This window comes from Eulemur rufifrons, chromosome 27, assembly GCF_041146395.1.
Source record: "Eulemur rufifrons isolate Redbay chromosome 27, OSU_ERuf_1, whole genome shotgun sequence".
Classification (NCBI taxonomy): domain Eukaryota; kingdom Metazoa; phylum Chordata; class Mammalia; order Primates; family Lemuridae; genus Eulemur; species Eulemur rufifrons.
Window position 1 is genome coordinate 30,686,954 of NC_091009.1, and position 22,216 is coordinate 30,709,169.

At 52.7% G+C, this 22,216-nt stretch overlaps 1 protein-coding gene across 1 annotated transcript in view; it reads right to left on the minus strand.

Moving 5' to 3' along the window:
• Window positions 1-22,216, minus strand: part of LGR6 (leucine rich repeat containing G protein-coupled receptor 6) — a 112,175-nt gene that overhangs the window by 55,912 nt on the left and 34,047 nt on the right. Inside the window, exon 4 of the mRNA XM_069459534.1 lies at window positions 20,685-20,756. Coding sequence (XP_069315635.1) covers window positions 20,685-20,756 — 72 coding nt within the window. The remainder of the gene's footprint in view (window positions 1-20,684; window positions 20,757-22,216) is intronic.

Consider the following 22,216-nt stretch of genomic DNA (forward strand, 5'->3'; position numbering starts at 1 on the left):
GCTACTTGGGAGGCTGAGGCAGGAGGGTCACTTGAGCCCAGGAGTTTGAGGCTGCTGTAAGCTATTATGACGCCACTGCACTCTACCTAGAGTGACAGAGCAAGACTCTGTCTCAAAAAATAAATAAATATTTAGAAATTTAAAAATAAAATAAGTAAAAATAATTTATTACTAGCATAAGAAGGGTAAAAGTATAATAAGCAGTTATTTGGCATCCTCAGTTAAGGTACTAGAAATCATGACCTCTATGAAATAAAAATAAAAATCCATAAAAAGAAAAAAACTGAGATAGAAGAATAATAGCATAAAATGGGAAAAAATAAAGGTAAATTTCAAGGACAAATTGAAATGCATACGCAACTAGGTAGGATATGGTAAGATTGTAAGAAAAGTAAAACTGAAAGAGCAAAATTCAAACTTGCGTTGTAGGTGACAATGAGTTGAACTGGCACTACAAAAAACTGAATCAGCAATGGGAAGAACAAACATGAGACATTCTCTTGTAGTCAGAATAAAAGGACAAAAGGATGAAAGTCATGGAAATGAAGATGAGATAAATAGGAAGGAGAATGAACTTGAATTTGAGAATTGTAGGTTTTCCAGAGGATTAAACCCAGAGTGAATGGAGCAGAAGCACACGATAGCTGTAATTGAAAGAAGACATTTGAAGCTGAAAAAATATTATAGATTTTAAATGTTTATTTTATTCCAAGCAAACAGAATGAAAAGAGATACCTAGACACATTTGGCAAAAATTTCAATTATAAAGACAAAAAAAAAATCCTATAAGCATTCATAAAGAAGAAACACTCTCCCTGAAGGAACAAAATGATAAGGATGACCTCAGAATATTCTGGCACATTACATGCCAGAGGAAAATGGAGCTATATCTACAGGATTCTGAGAAGAATAGATTGTGATGCAAGAATTTTATATCCTGTTATTAGGACAATTATTTGTGAAGTCCACAAAAATATACTCTCAACTGGTAAAGAATCAGAAAATATAGTAGCCACGTGTTCTTCTTGGGGTGAAAATTACGCAAAAATGTACTACAGGCAATCAGGAGAGATAACTAAAATGAAGAACTCAAGAAGGCGGAGTTCTTGGCCTCTACTTCCAGGCAGGATGGAGTTGCAGGGACTGGACCCACCCTTTTCCCTCAAACAACTGAAAAACAACAGCTTTGAGACACTGGACAACAGGGAGCACTGAACAGCGATTCCTGGAGAAGGGAACCACGTGATATGAGCCCAGATTGCCCGAGCTTGCTGCCTGCAGAGTGTCCAAGCTTCAGTACAAAGAGAGGGAACTCCAGATAGCATGTGTGTTCACTTTAAGTTGAGGAGACAGAGTCCAGAGTTGGGGGAAGCCAAGGTGGGTCAATTTTGAGGGACAGAGTACCAAGAAGGAGAGAAGGAGGGAAAGGGGGAGAGAGAGGGGAAGAGGGAGAACAATGGAAATATCAATGAAGCGTTAAGAAAGAACATGAGGCCAGTCGTGGTAGCTCACGCCTGTAATCCCAGCACTCTGAGAGGCTGAGGTGGGAGGATTGCTTGAGTCCAGGAGTTCAAGACCAACCTGGGCAAGAGTGAGACCCCATCTCTACAAAAACTAGAAAAATTAGCTGAGCATGGTGGCACACATCTATAGTCCCAGCTGCTTGGGAGGCCAAGGCAGGAGAATCTCTTGAGCGCAGCAGTTTGAGATTGCAGTGAGCTATGACGACACCACTGCACTCAGCCCAGGCAACTCCTTGTCTCGAATTTTTAAAAAAATTTTTTTAAAAAGAATGTGAAAAACATGATAGAAGTGAGACAAAACACATCATGTATATTTTTCCAGGATATAACTTGTTTCATCAAACTCATTTAATGTATTAGCACACAGTGAAAAGATTTTGATAAAATGGATCATTTTCAGGAAAATATAATGTCCAAGCTAAGAAGTAGAAAATAAGAAGAGAGCAAACACTAAAGAAGAAATTAGAAATGATATCAAAGACTGCTCCTCAAATAAAGGTTCTGGAACCCAGAAACTTATCGGCAAATTCTTCAAACTTTCAAGTAAAAAATAATTCTCATGATTTATAAATTGTTGCAGGGATAGAAAAGGTGGGAATATACTCAATTCACTCTTGGAACTCAGTTTAGCCTAGTATCAAAAGCTATCAAAGAGAGTACAGAAAATAAGCTTTAGCTTATTCTCATTTATGAATATTTTATTAGGATATAAATATTAATATTAGAATACTGGCAATAGAATACAATAAGAATAATCTCACACCATTAAGATGGGGTTATTCCAAGAAAATTATGATGTTAAAATAATTAATTCTATTATAGTATATTGGCTTCGGTATATATATCCAAATATATGCTGAAAAGCGACTCAGTAACATCCGACACTTCTAATTTTTAAAAAAACTTAAAACATTGGCCAGGCTTGGTGGCTCACGCCTGTAATCCTAGCACTCTGGGAGGCCGAGCTGGGCGGATCATTTGAGCTCAGGAGTTCGAGACCAGCCTGAGCAAGAGGGAGACCTCGTCTCTACTAAAAATAGAAAGAAATTAGCTGAACAGCTAAAAATATATAGAAAAAATTAGCCGGGCATGGTGGCACATGCCTGTAATCCAGCTACTCGGGAGGCTGAGGCAGGAGGATCACTTAAGCCCAGGAGTTGGAGGTTGCTGTGAGCTAGGCTGATGCCACGGCACTCTAGCCTGGGCAACAGTGAGACTCTGTCTCAAAAAATAAATTTTTTTCATAAAAAAACTTAAAATATTGAAATAGAGGAATACTTTCTTAGAATGGGAAAGATTACGTTAAATAATACCCAGCATCATACTTTATGAGAAAATACTAGAGATTTTCCTATTAAAATCCAGAACAAAATAAATATGTTCATTGTTATAATTGTTAATAATCATTGTTCTGCAAGTTCTAATGCATAAGACAGAAAACGGTAATAGGCAGTATAATTATTATTTACAAATAATATTAGATACCTATAAAATCCAAGAGAATCAATGGTGAAACTCTTAAGATTACTAAGAGGATTGAATAAAGTGACCAAATAGAAGATGAATGTTTATACCTCAATACTTTCCTAAATTCTAACAATAAACAGAAGAGACAATGGTGAAAAATCCCCTTTACATTAGTAATAGCCACTTAAAGAGGTTATAAACAAAAAAAATCCCAATAAATATTATGAAATAATTCTAACAAGACATATATGAGTCCTTAATGAAAAAAACCAAAAACTACAAAAAGATTACTGAGATATATAAAAGATGTTTTGAATTAAGACAGATAATAAATCCTGTAGGAGAAGACTAAATTTTCTAATTATATAAAACCTCTACAATTCAATTTATAGACAATGTAATTCCAATTAAGATCCCAATGGGACATTTTTGGCAGGAAGTGAGACCAACCTCATAAAATGAAACTAAAATTTGTGTCTTATAATAAATGGGCAAGAAAAATACAACAGAGAAATGGACAGGGACTTCCCCTATCAAACATTAAATTACCCAATAAAAATCCACAAAGAAACTATGAGACCTAATAAATGAGTACAGCAAAGCTGCAGTATAACATCAATATACAAAAACCAATCGTATTTCTATACATTTGCAATGAGGATCCCAAAAAGGAAATTAAGAACACAATTTGATTTCAAATAGCATCAACAAAAATAAAATACCTAGGAATAAATTTAACAAAAAAGATTAAACCAATACTCTGAAAACTATAAAACACTGTTGAAAGAAATTAAAGAATACCTAAATAAATGGAAAAGTAGCCCATATTCATGGGTGGAAGACTAAATACTGTTAGGATGGCAACACTGCCCAAATGGATCTATGGATTAAATGAAACCACTGTCACATTCCCGGTGGCCTTTCTTCAGAAACTGACAAACTGATCCTAAAATTCACATGGAAACGCAAAGGAGCCAGAATAGCCAAAATAACCTTGAAAAGAACAGAATTAGAAGACTCACACTTCCAGATTTCAAAACTTACTACAAAGCTACAGTAATCAAGACCTTACGGGCTAGTGCGGTGGCTCACGCCTGTAATCCTAGCACTCTGGGAGGCCGAGGCGGGAGGATCGCTTGAGGACAGGAGTTCGAGACCAGGCTGAGCAAGAGAAAGCACAGACCCATCTCCACTAAAAATAGAAAAAGTTAGCCAGCCAACTAAAAATAGAAACAAAAAATTAGCTGGGCATGTGGCATGTGCCTGTGGTCCCAGCTACTCGGGAGGCTGAGGCAGGAGGATTGCTTGAGCCTGGGAGTTTGAGGTTGCTGTGAGCTAGGCTGATGCCACGGCACTCTGGCCCAGGCGACAGAGTGGGACACTGTCTCAAAAAAAAAAAAAAAAAAAAAAATGGTTGCAGCCACTTTGGAAACCAATTTGGCAGTTCTTCAAATTCCATTCCTAGTTATACACCCAGGATCACTGAAAACATATGTCTACACAAAAACTTGTACACAAATGTTTATAGCAGCATTATTCATAATAACCAAAAAGTGGAAAAAACACAAATGTCCATTGACTGATAAATAGGTAAAACAAAATGTGCTATATTCATACAACGGCATATTATTCAGCCATAAAAAGGAATGAAATACTGACACATGCATAAATATATACATGACGAACTTGAAAACATGCTAAGCAAAAAAAGCCAGACACAAAAAGCTACATATTGTATGCTTAGATTTATATGAAATGTTCAGAGCAGGTGACTCCAAAGAGTCGGAAAGCAGATTAGCGGTTCTCAGGGGCCGGGAGAAGGGGAGACGGGGAGTGACTGCTAATGAGCAAAGGTTTTCTTTTTGGGGTGATGAAAATCTTCTAGAATTAGATAGTGGTGATGATTGCACAACTTTGTAAATATGCTAACGACCACTAAGTGGTATACTTTAAAAGAATGAATTTTATGCTATGTGAATATCTCAATTTAAAAAAAAATACTGAAAGCTAAAATTCTTAAACCAGTGATACATTAGCACAATTCTGAGGAGACAATAAACCAGAGCCCAACTTCGTATGTAAAGACATAACGTGTCACAAAGAAAGCACGTGTGTCTGTAAGAGCATGTGTGTCTGTAAGAGCGTGTGTGTCTGTAAGAGCGTGTGTGTTCCTACAGAAATACACGGAAATGTTAACAAGCGTTGTGTCTGGGTGGTAGAATTGTGGATGATTTTTATTTTCTTCTTTTTATTTTTTGTATTTTCTAAATTTTCTACAATGAGTCAGAACAAAAATAAACATGTTTTTAAAAACAAAGTGCGTCACTGTGTAATTAAGTCCCAGGCTGCTGGAGTGCCGAGATGAGGGGGGCTGGCAGGGGCGCGCCCCACGGAGCCTGCAGCCCGAGCAGGGAAGGCGCTAGACAGGGAAAGATTGGGGGGCGGGCGGCGGAAGGAGACGCCTTTGCTTCATCTCACCTTCTCTCTGTCCCACCTTTCCCTGGATCTCCTGCCCAATCAGTCACCAGGCCCTGGCAGTGGAATGTCAAGGCCATGCCCCCTCTTCCTGCCCACGCGGCCACTGCCGCTGTCCAGGCCCTATACGCAGGGGTCTCCTAACTGGTTTCACTCACCCCCAGCAGAAGCTCAGGGGTCCACTGTGAACAGCTGAGTCCACCATGCTCTCTTAGACACCTATCTGCCTCCATAAAAACCCTGCGCTATGGCCAGTGCGGTGGCTCACGCCTATAATCCTAGCACTCTGGGAGGCTGAGACGGGAGGATCGTTTGAGGTCAGGAGCTTGAGACCAGCCTTAGCCAGAGCAAGACCCCATCTCTACTAAAAATAGAAAAATTAGCTGGGCATGGTAGCGCACGCCTGTAGTCCCAGCTACTCGGGAGGCTGAGGCAGGAGGATCGCTTGAGCCCAGGAGTTTGAGGTTGCTGTGAGCTAGGCTGACGCCACTGCACTCTAGCCTGAGCAACAGAGTGAGACTCTATCTAAAAAACAAAAACAAAAGCAAAACCTTTGCGGTGGCCTCCACTGTCTGTGAGACAGTCCTTAGCTAGTCACTGAAAGCCCCGGCTCTCTCTTCAGACCTGTCCCTGACACAGGTCTGCCCTCGGGCAGGCTGGCAGACAGCGCCGCACCCAACCAAGCTGCCATTTTCCAAATCCAACATCGCTCCCCACCCTGTGCCCCCCATGCATTGCTTCACACCTTGCTCAGGCTCCTCCCCTCCCAGCAAAGCCTGTCCTTTCACCTCCGCCGGCTCAGCTTTAAACCCGCATGGTGCCTGGCACGTCCGCCGGTGCCCAGCACGTGCTTTCTCCTCCCCTCCCCCAGCACTCTGGACCTCCCATGAGCACCTGCTGTATTCTAGCACGTACTATTTGTGAACACGTCTCCTGCCTCCTATTTGACAAGGAACTCACTGAAGGCGGCGCATCAGCGCCTGGCCTGGTGAGGGTGCAGACACACGGTGGAAAGGCGGCGGGAGGAATGAGCCATGCTCACTCGCTGCAGGGGACTGACCACCGGCGGCACCATTGCTGGGGTCAGGGGTCAGGGGTCAGGGGTCAGGAAGCATCTGCCCCTCCCTGGATGATCTGGTTCTGCAGCAAAGCCTGGCAGGGCACGAAGGACCACAGTCACAGCCCTAGAGTTTATCCTACACCGGCTCCTCACAGCTGGGCTTTGTCTGCCCAAATCATCCTGCCTCAGCGTCCCCAATAGTGGAAACTGATGACACTGTAGGACACAGTTCTGCAGGTTACTCTAATAATAACACTAACAACAGGACCACCACTTACCGTGTACTTAGGAGGTACCGGGCGTTTTGCTAAGTCTTTCTATACATTGTCTCACGAATCTTCCAAACAACTACTTCATTATTGCCGGTTTACAGATTACAAAACTGAGGCTCAGAATGTTTAGACAATTTGTCTATGATCCTTTATCTAGAAAAATGGCTCAGCTGGCTTTCAAAGAAAAGCAGCGGCTAATTTCAGAGAAAGACCCTAAAATCACACACCACCTTTTAGGCTGAAAGGAGACAGAATCTCTGGGCTGGCACAATCTAGAGTCCCAGACCGGGCCGTGACTCAGGCATGCTGGCCCCGGTGTCAGGGTCTCCCCGGGCTGGCTATGTTGACGGCTTCGATTAAGGGGTGGGTGAGAGTGCCTGGCACCCAGCAAATGCTCCCTGAGAATCTTACTTTCCTCATTCCCGTTCACTCTCAGGACTCAGAGCAGCTCGGGCACAGTCAGATCAGAACACTTGTCAGGTCTCACCATGGAGAGAGGGGAGCGAGGACGGGTACCCATCTGCCCTGGGCTGGGCATCAAGCCCTTTCTCAGCACCTTCCCGACTTGCCAAAAGGTCACGACTTAGTGCCCCGACCCCCCAAGTCCAAAACCAGATCCCTAGACAATACCTAAAGGTATTTATTGTCTGTGCCCACGCCTTGTCCCCTCCCACCAGCCTCAATTCCGATCGAGTTCTTCTCCCTGCCTCTGGCAGCGGGGAGTTGCTGGCAGGCTTTGGGTCCGGCAGGGCATTTGGCTCAGCCGGTGCTGGCTGAATTACAGAGCAATCCTGCCACTAAGCCCCCACTGTACCTTTCATCTACAGGAGTGTGTGGCTCTGTCACACAAAGCCCAGGGCCTAAGAGACAAGAAAAAGTTATGAAGAGTGAGGATGTTCGGCTCTGGTATTTAGTGTTCCCAATCTGCCTAGAAGGCCCAGAGTCAGATGGAATCATTCTAGGAGGGCTTCCTGGAGGAGGTGAGTGCTGCATTGATGTAGGAGTAGAGGAGCAAGGCTTGGCAGAAAGGAAAAGGGCAGGCAACTTAGTCTGAGAAACAGCTTGAGCCAAGGCATGGAAGTAGGAGAGGACAGGTTTGGGGAGTTAGGGGGAAGGAGGGGCTTTGATGGAGTGGAGTAGCAGGGAATAGGGACACCAAGGTGAAGACAGGTATAATTCAAGGGAAGATTTGCCCTAGCCGGTCAGGGGTCTGTAGTTGGTTTCTGATCGGAGGGTCTGAGGATCTGAGGAGCAAGATTGCTTAAGTGTTGCCATCTGATGGCTTGGAGGAGCCCTGGGCCCCGCCCTTCCCCATGTCCCCTCCTGGCCATTCCAGCTCAGCTAACGCAGAACTAAGGATCCAGAGACTGTTTAGTTTGTTTCCAGCCTCCCCTCACCTGCTCCTGCCTGACAGGCACCAGACAGGCCCTCCCTCTCCGTCCACTTTCTCCCTCCTCTTCTCTCTCCTCTCCCCTCCAGCTGGGTCCCCCTCCCCTGCACTGCAGATGTGCTGAGGGGATTTGGATTCCCGGCCCTGCAGGCCCCGATGCACAGCTGAGAGGCAGGTTAATGGGGCCGCGGGACCACGCCGGGGCTGGGGGGAGGCAGCTGCATCAGCCCAGAAGGCCTGGTGGCTCCCTGAGGAGCCCGGCAGCCTCGTTCCTGTCCGCCCCGGCTGACAGCAGGAAGGAAAGGAGGACGGGCTGGGGGGAGCGTCTGCCTGGGGAATACAGCCTCCCGGCTCCCTGGCTGTGATGGATCCGGAGGCTTCCCCTCCCCTTCCCTGCCCCCTCCCTCACGGAGAACTCCGGAAAGGATGAACGCCCCCAGGCAGTCAGCCTTGCCTCTCCACGTGAGTGAGATCTCCATTCCCCACTAAGGCCCGGTGGCTGCAGGGACACACGCCAACCTCCAGGAGCAGGTGATTCTAAATAATGTTATTCTGGGCTTTGAAGGACAGCACAGGGCTTTTTAAAAACAACAGATTTGTTTTCCCATTTCTGTTTTACTTAGGGTGGTCCCCATGCTAACGCGCAGACCCTGGCAACACACTGTCAGGGCGTGGAGGCACCTTCTCCACGTGAATTCTCTGCGTGAATGCGCAGCACAAAGAGCCCATGCGGGCCACCGGGGGACAACGGCAGGGTCTGTGTCAGGCAGTCATCTGTGCACTTCTCAGTTGCAGCCCCTGGCGTAGCTTTCCTGTGTCTGCTCCCTCTCAGCTCTGTCCGCTGTGCCACCTGCCCTGAAAGAGGCGGTAGAGGGCGGGAAGGGCCCTTCCTCCCCGAGTCCCCCTCTCAGAACTTGTGGGGTGTTCTGGGGAAGGGTCCAGATGAAGGCGCGAGGCAGTAGGTTGTGGCAGAAAGAGCATGGACCCAGGAACCAGACGTACCTGAGTTTAAACTCAAGCTCTAGTTCTTACGGATTGTGTGTTACTGAGCCGATTACTTAACCTCTCTGGGCCTGTCTCCTCATTCATTAATATTTACAATCATAAACAAAGATCACTCGGTACCTGCCACGTACTGGCTGCGGGGAATCATGAGTTAAAAAAAAAAACACACGTGGTCTCCCTCATGGAACTCTGAGTCCAGAGGGAAACACAGTGAGGTCAGAGGGGAACAGCGGGACCGCAGGGTGAGACATTCAAGCTAAGACCTAAAGCGTGAGCAGGAGACACAGGAGCAAGTCCTCCAGGCAGAGGAACAGCAGAGAGCAGGAAGACAGAACTGCAGGGTCAGGAGAACCGCGAGTCACCTGGTCCGGCTGCAGCCGAGCGGGAGGGGCAGGGGTGAGGGATGGGCAGGAGCCAGACCGTGGGGTGTCTTGTGACTTTAGCCAAGGAGTTTGGGCTTTGTCTTGGGGCAATTGGGAGCCGACTGGGGATTTCAAGCAGGAAAGTGACATGATCGGATTTGTGTTTTAAGATCCATCTGGCCGCCATGTGGGTCAGTTCAGAATGGAAGCAGGGGGACCTGCAAGGAGGCTGCTACAGCCACCCAGGCGGGGACGATGGCGGGCAGAAGCGAAGGGAAGAGGACTCACACCAGAGCGATCAGACAGACAGTCACCGGGACCTGATCGGGGGGCTGTAGAAGTAGTGAGAGAGTCAAGGATGACACCCACATCTCATCCCAATTAGGGAACTAAACGCGTGGTGTTATTTCTTGAAACAGAAAGTGGAGAAGGAACATGCGGGGAAGATGATGGGGTTCCTCTGGGACACGTTCAGTCTGAGGCCCCTTCGGGTGGTGCAAGTGGAGATTCCGACAGGCAGTTCGCTGTCCCACGGTAGCCGGACATGCAGGCTTGTAGCCATCGGCGGGCAGGTGGTGCCTGAGTCCATGGGCAGGCGAGAAACTGCCCTGGGGGAAACTGAGGAGCAGGTGGAGCCCAGAGACAAGGGCAGAGTCCCCAGAGACTTCTGCCATTTATAGGATGGGCGGGGAAGAGGAGCCTGCGGAGGAGACTGAGGACAGAACCAGAGAGTGAGTTCTCCCAGGACTTCAAGGAGAGAGTGGTCAACACTGTCACACGCTGCCATGAGGTCAGAGAAGATAAGGGCTGGAGAGCGCCTCACCGCAAGGGTAAGAGCCTTTCTGATGGGCCCAAGAAGGGCTGGAGGTGAGGAGGAGGAGGCAGGCGGTGTGGACTGAGAAGGGGAGGAGAGGGAGAAGGCGGCGGGGTGGGGCCGGTGCAGAGCCCGGGTGAGCGGCGCTGGTGGCCCTGCTGCGGAATGAAGCTCAGCCTGCGGAAGGCACCTGGCATCTGCCACGTGGGAGATGCTAAGAAAGGTTCTTCTCTTTCCTTCCCTCTGTCTCCTGCCTTCTTTCCTTCTCTTTCCCCAGCTGTGGGGCCTGGGCTCCCAGGAGTGGGTGGGGCCACGGTCACCTCTGCTGATGGACCTCCGTGGCCTCAGCCCCGGAAAGATGCCGCACCCCCACTCACTGGACAGTAAAGGTGGGACACCCTCTGGAGAAGGAGCGAATTTCCTCTAGGAAACATGGGGAGGGTGGAGAGAGCCAAACCTGCCCTTTGTCTTCAGGGAAGAGACTGCTTCGCGAGGGGACAGCAGCCACGGCCTCTCAGGGGGCTGCCCCGGGCCCTTCGAGGCACGGCATCCTTCCCACGGCTGCCACCCCACAGCAGCGCGTCCCCCCAAGCGCCTCGGGCCCTCCCTCCCCACCGCCCTGGCCTGCTGAGCTGTTTGTGGGAGGGCGGGGGAGGGAGTCGGCTGCAAGTCCCAAAACAGGTGTTAGGGCTGGTGAGGGGAGAGAAGCCACTTTGGCGAGAGTCCTCCGGATGGGGTCACATTCCAGAACAACTGATCTTAGAGCCATCTGGTTGAAGTGGTCACAGAGGCTCATAAATAGATCATCCCCTTTCAGAGCAAAAAAGCATCTGCAGGCCTGGCCCTGGTTCTGGCTGGCTGCTGCGAGACACTAGGAAGTCACTCCCTCTCTCTGCTGCTTGGTTTCCTCACCTGTGAAAGAGGCAGCTGGGCCAGCGACCCCCAGGGCTCCTTCCAGCTGCGGTGCTCTAAGGCCGGTGGTCCCAGGGGGGCAGCCTGCACCCACGCAGCCTCTGCGGCTGCAGGCGGGAGCCCCGTGCGCTCGCTGCCTCTTCCTGTTGGGGTGTGGATTTCCACACGCCAGCGAGTGGCTGGCAGCCACCTGGGCTCCAGAGGCTCATAAACAGATGGAAAATTACTCACACTCTCTTGAAAAGGACCACACTTTCCCAGCCCCTGACTCTTCTCCCGTCAGGATGGGGCTGGGGAAGGGGGAGGGTGGGCGCCGGCTGCAGGGGTGCGGCCAGCGGAGGGCTGCCGTAGGCACACGGACGGGACGCTGTCTCCACTCTCCCCACTTGACCCCTGAGCCTGCTCTCACCTCCTCTCTGGGCTGCTCTAAGGCTTCAGTGGGACAGAATGCTGAAAGATGTCGTAGGCTCCCAGAAAGTGTCAGGAGTGAATCCGAGTGAGATGGTCACACGCTTCCTCCTGCCAGGCCAGTGAGGAGAGCATTTCTCTAAGTCCTTCCACGAGAAGGTACTCCAGCCTTTTCCTCTTCCTGTGGTATAGATATCTGGGAAGTTCTTCCCAAAGTCTAACCTTTATGTTTCCAACTCACGAGGCCGTCTGGTACCTTTCACTGCCTCCAGACAGGTCTGCAACCAAACCACTCTAAACCTTATCTGAGACATCCCATGCATACAGGTGACTGTAGAGGTATCTAGAGGGGTTCTAAGGGTCGAGGACTTCCTGTAGAAAGCCCTTGGGCCTAGGGGACAGGCCTGTGAACAGCTGATAATGATTGCTGCCCATCTGTACTGAGGGTGGGAGACAGGGCAGAGTGTCCCAGCAGCTCCGGGACAAAAGAACAGTGATTCTCGAATTTAAATCACATGCTAATCAGCTGGGGGATGGCGGGCTGGGTCTTGTTAAGATGCAGATTCTGAGTCAGTAGGTCTGGACTGGAGCTTGAGATTCTGCACGTCTAACTTGCTCCCGAGTGATGCTGAAGTTCCTGGTCCATGAAGGGCACTTTGGGTAGCAAGGACCGCAGCAGTGGTTCCCAAACCTGGCTCTGCAACAGAACCACCGGGGAGGGTTGTTTCAAAATCCGGATTCCTGGGCCCCAGCCTTCCAGATTCCAATTCAGGCGGTCTGAGAAGGGGCCTGGGAATCTGCACTCTGTAACCGCCCCCCAGCATTGTGAGGCAGACGCCCGTCTGCACAGTCCAGAGTCAACACATGAGCTTGGAATCCAGACGACCTACCTACCAAGTGATCAACTCCCTAAACCTTCATTTCCCCATCTGTAAAATGGGATCATAGAGTACCTCCCGCAGAGACTCACTGCAAGGAATCAGTGAGATGGTGTCCGCCAGGCATCAGCCCGGAGCTTAGTAGCACAGTAAGCTCTGCCCAGACGTTAACTACCAGCGTGACTCTTGCTACACATAGGGGGCTTCGCCTGGTTCTCATCATGTTTGTCAACTCTCTTTTAGCTTTTATATGCAATTTCCGTATCATGTTCCCTGGCACTGACTTTTCTGTCGCAGCAGCTCACGTCCACGGAGCATGGGAGGGGAGGGTGAAGATGGGGTCTGCGTGTGTCCGACAGCCCCAGCGTGCGCTGCTGACAGAGAGGGCCCTCATTTCACCACTCCCCTCAGCATCTTCCGTGCCAGGTGTCGCAAGCGCTCAGCAAAGCTTAAAAGAGCAAACAAACAGATGGATGGATGGAAGGAGGGAAGGAGGGAGGGAGAGAGGGAGGGAAGGAGAAACCAAGTGCTTGGGTCTCCTCTTCCCTCCAGACCGACCTGGGACCAGGCCGGGGCTCTGCACTAGCGCCGTCTGCTCAGGAAGGGGCATCCATGTGGGAGCAAGGAGAGTCGGGGGACACCTTGCTGCTGTCCCCTCCTGGTGGGAGAGGAATAGCCGCACCTCTTGGCTCTGCCTGGGGCTCACCTGCACCTGAACCAGACCTGAGCTAGCAGTTCCCGGCACCCTGGGTGCTCCTGCCTCTCTGGGGCCGGCCTGCTGGAGCTCTGTGGGGCTCCGAGGACAGGAGCGGCCCAGTCAGAGAGGAACATTCTGGCCCAAGAAGGCCCCCAGCACAGCAGCCAGCTGGGCCAGCAGGACAGCTGAGGAGACCCACAAGTCTGAGCCACCGTGTTTCCTGCGGGACCGAGGCACCACGCTGCTCCTGGGTGGCCCAGCCTGGGCCACCTCTGTCCCAGACCAGCATTTACGGCTGAAAGAGTCACCGCCGGGTCCCGGGGCCCAGCCCACCATGGACACTCTCCTAGTATGTCTCAGGAGCCAAATTACCCATGCTCAGCCCCTCCCGGGCTGCAGGGGGCTGCCTGCCCACCCGCCTACCCGCCCACCTCAGAGCAGCCTCCGCCCCAGACACATGTAGTAATCAACTCCCGGAACCTTGGGAAGATCCAAATACAGTAGCATATAATCATGGAGCCCAAAATAGCCATGCCAGGGAGGCCATCTGCCACCTCGTGCATCCCCAGGGACCCCTCGCTGGGCCCCACAGCAAGCTGGGCCGCGGGGCCCTCTCTGGCTGGCAGAAGGGGCGATGCCAACAGCTTTCCCCAGATCACCTGCGCAGCTCGGAGGCAGACCGGGGGGCTTTTCCATGGCAGATTGGGGAACTTCGGGAAGGGCCTGGATCGGAGCAGCCCAGACTCAGGCCTTGTTGCTTCCTTCTCCTGCCGGCTCTGGGCCTGCCTCTGCCAGACGCCCTCGCTGTGGGCCCGGCTGGCTCTCGGGCCACTGCCTGCTCTAACCCTCCTGTTTTCCTCCTCCTGACTCACCTCTCAGCCTTTCACCCCCAAGCACTGCCCCACCGGATCCAGGCTCACTTCCCCCTCTGCTATTCGTCTCACCCCTTGTAGTGCACTGACGGTGGCCCCAAAAAGATAAGTACATGTCCTAACTCCCGGAAGCTGTAAATGGGACCTTATTTGGAAAAAGGGTCTTTGCAAATGTGATGAAGTCAAGGATCTCGAGGTGAGCTCATGAGGATTATCCAGGTGGGCCTAAATCCAGTGGTAAGTGTCCTTGTGAGAGACGAAGGGAGACTGGAGCGACGGAGCCACGAGGCACGCCCCAGCCAACAGAGGCAGAGGCAAGGAGGGACCCCCCGCTAGCACCTTCAGGGGGAGTGTGGCCCTGCTGACACCTTGATCTGGGGCTTCCCAACTCCAGAACTGGGAGCCAATAAATTTCTGTAGTTTTACGCAACCCCGTTTGTGGTACTCTGTTACGGCAAGTGCTAGGAAACTAATGCTACATCCCTTTCATTCGAACCTTCAGTGTGTGTCGGAGTCACCCGGAGGGCTTTTTAGAGCACAGATTGCTGGTCCCATGGCCCAGAGGTTTTGACCCAGTAGGTCTGGGGTGAGGCTGAGAACGTGCGTTCCTACCGGTTCCCAGGAATCTCACTTTGAGAACTGCTGCTCTCTGGGCTCTACCCACAGCTGCGTCAGCATCCTCGCCACCTTCAGCCCCTCCCCACAAAGGAACATCCTCTTTCCCCCGTGATGTCCTCCTTCCCCCGGTGCCCAGGAGGTCGAGAGAACGCCTCCTTGGGGGACTCCCAAACCCGTCACAACTGGCTCCTTCTCTTGGAATCACCCAGGCCTCCCACGGGGATCTCTTGAAGATCTGTCTCCAGGAGGCTGTGCGGTGGGGTAAGTCATGGTCGGGCTCCTCCACGCTCACCACGGGAAGACCCTACTCAGCTCCACCCTGGCGCCAGCACCCCTCTGCACCCCGCTGCAGGTCTGTCTGTGAGTGCGCAAGCTACTCCTCCCAGGGGGAAAACAGAAGAGCTGTTTCTGGTCAAAAGCTCCTAGAAAGTCTCGACACTCTATACAAGGCGATGCTCATGAGGCTCAGCCAGCCCCCTGCCCTCTCTCATGGAGTCTGGGATTCTGATCGAGGCCAGGGGTCTCCAGGGCTCAATGCTGATGCCAGTCTCAGCAGCCCCGGCTCCCCCAGCACCCAGCACTGTCCCCCCAGCCCACGCTCCACTTAATCCTAGAACTCCCAGGATAAGGGCAGAAACTGGGCGATCCAGGGTCCCTGGGCAGCCCCAGCAGCGCTCACAGCCCAAGGCCAGCTCTGGGAGCAGGTGCTGTAGAAATACCACGGTTCCCAAGCCTTGCTCGTGGGCCATTCCCCAGGTCATCTCACCCAGCCCCCTCAGAATCCTCAACCCAGCCCCACAGTTGTATGCGTGGACTCCGGGCCAGGCCACCTCAGTTTTGACCCTGGCTCTGCTACGAGTCACTTTATGGCTCTGGGCCTCAGTTTGCTCATCTATAAAATGGGGACGATGAGACTACTGGCAGCAACCATCCCACGAGTGTTGTGAGGATTATGTGAGACAATAAATGTAAGGGACTCGCACATGGAAAGTGCCACCTAAGTGTCGGTTATTATTAGTCTGGCCGTGGGCATTAGCCTGGGGGTACAATAATCCCTAAGAAGAGGGTCAGAGGTATGGACTGAGGGGGGCCTGCTCAGGGGTCCCTTGCTTTTGGCTCTCCCTGGGAACACCGCTGACACCTGTCCTCTTAATACACCTCTCGCACTGGCCGGAATGGTTCACCGTTTCTCCTGGAGAAGCTCAGGTCTTTCCTCCTCATCCCCCTCACAGCATTCCCCAGAGACGGGAAGGGTTCAAAAAGGATGCTCTCCAGTGCACAGAAAGAGAAACTGAGGCCCAGAGAGAGCAAGCGCACAGTCCCAGAGGAGAGGCAATAACCCATTAACAAGTTCCTGTGTCCCTATGGCGTGACATCCTCTTGGGACACCTATATGCCAGTCGTCCCCTTTGACCTTCCCATTTTAGAGATGGAGAACCTCAGACTCAGAGAGGGAGGTGGCTTGCCCGTGGCCTTGTGGCTAGTGAGTGACAGAGCCAGGATCTGAACCTGAGTCTCTGGACCCTAAAAGCTGTAGCTTAGGGGAGGCACTAAAGGATAGAGGTTACGAACCTGGTACTTTGCAATGAGAGCGAAACTAAAATCCCAGCTCTGCTACATTCTAGCTGTTTGACCTCAGGCAATTTGTGTGACTTTTCTGGGCTTTAGTTGGCTCATCTATAAAATGGGAATAATAGACTCTACCTCCTGGGGCCTTCGGGATTCAGTGAGACATAGAAACACGCTTAGCATATTGCAGTGTGCTGAGTGGGAGCCACTCCTCCCTTCCCACGTCACCCGAGCCCAGCTGCCCTCCCAGGCCACACGCACACCCGAACATGTCTGTCCACCCAGCTCCTCCACCTCTGGCCCCTCCGCAGCCGCAGCCGGTGTGTTCTGGATTGGCCGGCGTGGGCTGGGAAGGCTGTGGCGGTTCTAACTTGGGTTTCCATTTGGAGTCTGGCACTGCTCTGGATTAATTTCCCCAGCTCTGCACACTGCTGGCCGGTTTCGTGTGGCGGTCCTTTGGGATTATGCACGTCCCCCCTGGGGGGTCCAGGGTTGGGCTGTTTGTCTGTTTTCTCCCCTTTCTCCCTGCCATCCTGCTCTTCCACCTCTTCTCCCAAGACCAGCGCGCCGGAGCTCCTGGAGCTCCTGGGCTCCAGCCTAGCACGGTCCCCACTCCCCCTGAGCTGGCGTTCTGCTCCGCCGTGTGCCCTCCCCCTGGCCCTGCCTCACCCCCACCCAGTTTCTATTTTCCCCCCAGGCTCCGCTGGCTTCCCGTGGTTTCTCTTGGCCTTGGCTCAAGCCTGGCGTGACATGTCTGGCATGGCCACCCTCCCCCTCCCACACTGGTCGGGGAGGAAGCAAGTACATCCAGGGAGGGGGTGTTGTGGAGCTGGGTGCTGCCAAGCCAGGTGCCAAGCCAAACAGCTTGTGCGCCATGTCTAGCTGGGTACTTGGGGCCTGGACTGCCTGGCTGGCCCCACCCTCTACCCCAGCCCCACTCCCAGCTCACCCAAACCCACCTCTGACCGTCCCTCTCTCTGGTTCTAGCTGGTAGAAAGTGGACCACAGAACCGAACCTTCCCTGACACCTCAGGAAGGTGTATGGAGTTTGTGCAGGGACCCTCCCTTGTAGAGGTGGGGAAGAGCTTTCTCTAGGGACCCGAGCCCCTAGGTGGGCTTGGCCAGCTCTGGGGAGGACACATCACCCCAGGAGGAGCACAGGCAGGGGATGTGTCCTCTGTATACCTCCCCGATCCACTGACTTCCAACAGGAAGGACATTTCTATTTGCTACTCCTGGGGAAGCAGGGACGGTCACCCAATGGCCATCAAAGGGTGGCTTCCTTGTAACCTTTGGAGCCCAACAACTGGGGAGGAGGCCTGCCTTACCCCTCTGACCTAGGAAGAGCCCCTGAACTTGTCTGCCTCTATTGCTTCATCTTACAACAGAAACGGCAGTGACCGGAGAGGGGTCTGTGAGGAAGAAATCAGATAACGTATGTAAACATCTCATGCCGTGCTGGCTCGGCAGGGCAGCAGGGCTGCTCAAAAAGTTGTCCTTTGCTCCCACCCTCTCCTTTCAGCTTAACCACTTGGGCCTGGTTTTACTGTCACTATCTAAGATGGGGGGACCCAAATAAGGCAGGGAAGCACCTCACCTTAGGAGCTGAGGTGGTGAGAACATAACACCTAACACAGAATCACCCAGTCGGGTTACGGACCTCCTCCCCCCACACACACACACAGATGGCGACAGGTAGAACGACCGACCTTCCTCTTTCTCCAGGGTGCTTGGTCACCCCACCTGCAGGCACCTCAAATTCAACATGTCCCAGAGGGACCTCAGTGTGTCCCTTTTCCCTGCACCTCTCCCACAGTGCTCACCCTTGGAGTTCACTATTCATTTACTACTCATTCATCATGTTCTTAATAAGCGCTTACACATGCCAGGCTCTCGGTGACTGCGCACCCCAATGTCAAAGCCAGAGGACTGGGTGTCAACTTCTCTCCATCAACACCCACCTCTAGTCAGTCCTACTGTAGGGATAATAAGTGTAGCAGCAGCAACAACAGGTGCTGTTCTAAGTCTTCCGTGCGTATTAACTCATTTTATTCTATCCTGTTGCGGTACATAGATACTGTTACCACCTTCATTCTGCTGATAAGGAATCAGAAGTGCAGAAGTGGAGTAACCTGCCCAGAGTCCTACAGGCAGGAAGTGAATAAGGGACAGAGCTGGGATTTGAGCACAATCGGCCCCGGGCTCCGCTGACATGGCTTCTTGATGTCTCTAGAGTCTGTCACCTTCTCCTTTCACCACTGCCCCGTCTCCTTCTGCCACTGTCATGCTCCCTTGGTTTCGGAGCCTCTTCGCTGGCTTCCCCACCTCCCGGCTGTCCTCCATTACTGCTGCCAAAGTGCTGTTGCAAAGATACAAAGCTGTTGAATTGCTCTCCTGCTACGAGTCCTTCTGTGGTGCCTCGCTGTTGTAAGGAGAAGTCCGACTCCTTAGCAAAGTCCATTACCACTTCTAATTTCAGATCTTTCTCCACCACTGCCCTTCCCACCCGTCTCCCAACACATACACACAGTTCAAATTTGCCTCCTGGCGAATTCTCTAGCGTTCACTCAGTTCCCTCTTATCTTTGTGCCTTTGCACATGCTGTTCCCTCTGCCTGGGATGTCCTTCCCTGCCTCTCCCCCTGACTGACACTTACTAATCCTGTAAGACTCAACTCAGGTTCTGCCCCTCCCAGCAAAGCCTCAAACGTATTGATAAAAGGAAAAGATTGATGACTGGTTAGACGGACAATATCACGACAGCCTCACCACGCATCAAGTGCAGGGGAAACTGCCTGTATCACCCAAAAGCTCCACGCCTAGTCTGAAAACAAGATCTTTAGAAGCCCTAAAGAACTCAAGAGATGTGGTTCACAATTGAAAAACAAAAACTCAGACTTAACCTCAAAAGTGTGAAGAAGTCCAGTGAAAGTCCAATTTTGCCCCCATGCAGTGCTCTTTGACATTTTGGCCAAAATGTTGAATTTTCCTCCCTTAATTTTGGCTGTCCCCGCTTTGCCAGTACCCTAAGCAAACGTTTACTCCGCCCCTGCGGATGGGGAGAAGCACAGGCTTTCCTGGCCTTTGACCTTCTGACCTTCTGACCTTGGTCTCTGGGGCACACGGTGGCCTGGCCCTGTCCGGTGGTGAGGCTGGATGGGAGGAGAGGAGGGGCTGGGGCCAGACGCCCACCGCTCCCCAGGAAGGAGGCAGAAAGGTGGGAGGAGGAGGGGAGGCAGGTTCCTCTACCCGGGCCATTCGGGCAGCTGGGAGCATTGGGTACAGACACAGGAGCAGGAGGGCAGAGAATGCCCAGGGCAGGAACAGGGAAGCAAAGCCCTGACCAGGGGCGGGTGTGGCACAGCCGGCTCGCCTGTGGTGGCACGGGGCCCAAGCGTCAGTCAGCGGGAGGACAGCCGTCTTTGCCTCCTCCTTCCTCCTTCCACCCAGGGAGAGTCAGGACGGTTTAGAGTTGTCTGACCTCCACAGCCACACACTGGGCAGGGCCAAAGCCCGAGGATACCAGAGCCCTTTCTCCTGAAACACTGCATGCCCACTCTGCCTCAGTTTCCCCCACTAGCTAAATGCCATGCCTCAGTACCATCCCCTAACTTTGACTTCTCCCAAAATAACTGTTCACTCTCTCAGCAAATGTAGATAAACCTGAAAATGCAGTTGGGTCTATCAGGCACAGTATGAGGCACCTACTGTGTTCCAGGCCCTGGGCTGTGCACTGCGTGAGTGTAACTCAGCACCTGGCCCGGGGATCGCAGGGGGGCTGGGCTACATCACCCCAGAGCACCTGCTGCCGCTTCCGCCCTCGGGCTTGGTCTCGCGTCCACGATGCCCCTGCTGGGCAAGAAGGGAACTACAGGGCCCCTGGAGGGACGGATCTGTCCTGGGTGGCCCTGACTCCCCCCGCCGCAGTCCTACCCCCGTAGGGAAATGAGCCGAGTCTGAGCCGAGCCTCCTTCCCTCCCGCAACAAAGCCCCAGGGGAAGAGCAGGCGAGGTGGGGAGACAGCCCCTTCCTGATGCTTCTTTGGGGCGGCAGCCTCCACCCCCAAGCCCAGGCTCCAATGGCAGAACGCCAGTCGCCCCAGGACAGCTGCCCTGGTGGCCCCACCTAGGGAGGTCCCATTCCCACAGTCCTGCAGGGGGCCTCGGAGCCATCCTTCCCCAAAATACACACACGAGTGTACACATACACACACTGACGACAACCAAAACCCTGGAGAAACCAAAGCCAGGAGCGGCACGCTGTCTGGAACGTGGAGTGGCGGGGAAGCCGAGGCAGGGCCCCGGGCTGTGACTCAGGCCCCAGGAAGCCCGTGACTCCCGAGACCGGCCCGCTCGTGACTCACAGAGACTGCAGGCTTGGCAGCTCCCACAGCGCCTCTGCGGGGACTCCTCCCAGCCGGTTGTTCTGCAGCATCCTGCGGGGGAGAGAAAGGGCTTTGAGGACCCACGTGGCTCGTGGGCTGCAGGGGGCGGGCTCCTCCCTCGAACCCCCTGCCCAGGCCGGACCCTCCCTCTTGCCCCTGAGGGAGTCCTGGTCCCGCCTCCCCACCTTGCTGGTGGGGACTCAGGCTGTGGACCGTGATGGGCTGCACACGGGGCTGGTGGGCATCCCAGGGGGTGCCCAGGATGAGGTAGGAAGGAAAGAAGACGTCGGTGGGGGGGGTGGGCAGTGAGGGCCACATGTCAGGATACTTGGGATTCTGTTGAAGTTTGGTCAGGAAGGATACGGGGAAATGTAGGCTTTTCCCCCAGGCCTCAGTTTCCCCATCTACTCGGCTGAGAGGCTACAGGTTTCTTTGCGGAGGGGGAGGATACGGATGGGAGTGAGGCTGCCCCTGGGGTAGATACGGTTTTCTGGAGTCTTTGTCTATAAAAACAACTCGAAGCACCCAAGGTCGGTGCATGAGCACCATTCTGCTGGCCCATCCCACACCTCCCACAAAGAAGTGACCGCCAGCCGGGGCGGGGGGGGGGGGGGAACTGACCCACCCACCTGGCTGCCCTGGAACCCGCCCAGGCCGCAGCAGCCCAGGGCAACCCCACAGCAGGAGCCCTGGAGCCCTCGGGACACCTGGACACCCATGTGCAGGTAGAGGTCAGAGGACACACAGACGGGGAGAGGTGGGGGTCAGGGTGCCTCTCCGGGTGGCGCTGCTGAGCTCAGGGCCTTAGAAAATGTTGAGGAAGGCACGGCAAAGTGCAGGGAGTCCCCTGAGGCACAGGGCCCTGCGTGACTGGTCCCAAGGGAGGAAGTGGGTAGAGACATGGGGGGAGCCCTTGGGCAGCAGTTGCCGTCTGAACCGCTCTTCACCCCCAGGCCTCCAGACCCAGAAGCAAGGAGGAGAAGGAGGAGGAGGAGGAGGAGGAGGAGGAGGGGAGGGGGGGGGGGAGGGGCTCAGGGACCAGCTGGGGGAGCAGGAAGGCAGGCAGCTGCGGCTGCCCCAGGCAGAGTCAGCCAGCCCTCCCTCCCGCCCTCTGGGACCCAGTCCCCCTTTACCGAGTATTGTCAACCACCTTTCAGAGGGGAAGCCAAGGCTCAAACAGGACAGGCATCTTGCCCAAGATCACCCGGGTGACACCACACTTTGGGAAAAGCAGCTCATCTCCTGACCTTTAAGTTCAATAACAGCGACGGCTAAGGTGCCAGGCCCTGGTCTTGGGACTTTACATCTAAGAGCTCAAATGTATCCTCCCAGCAGACAGGGACTATTATCACACTCATTTCAAAGTCCCACAGCTGATACGTGACAGAGCTGGGTTTTGAGCCCAGACAGTTTGGATCTGGCGTCTGGACACTTAACCGCTCCCCCACACAGCACCTGTCAGGACGGTGGGGTGCAGTAAGGGCCAGAAGAGCAGAGGGTCAGACGATGAG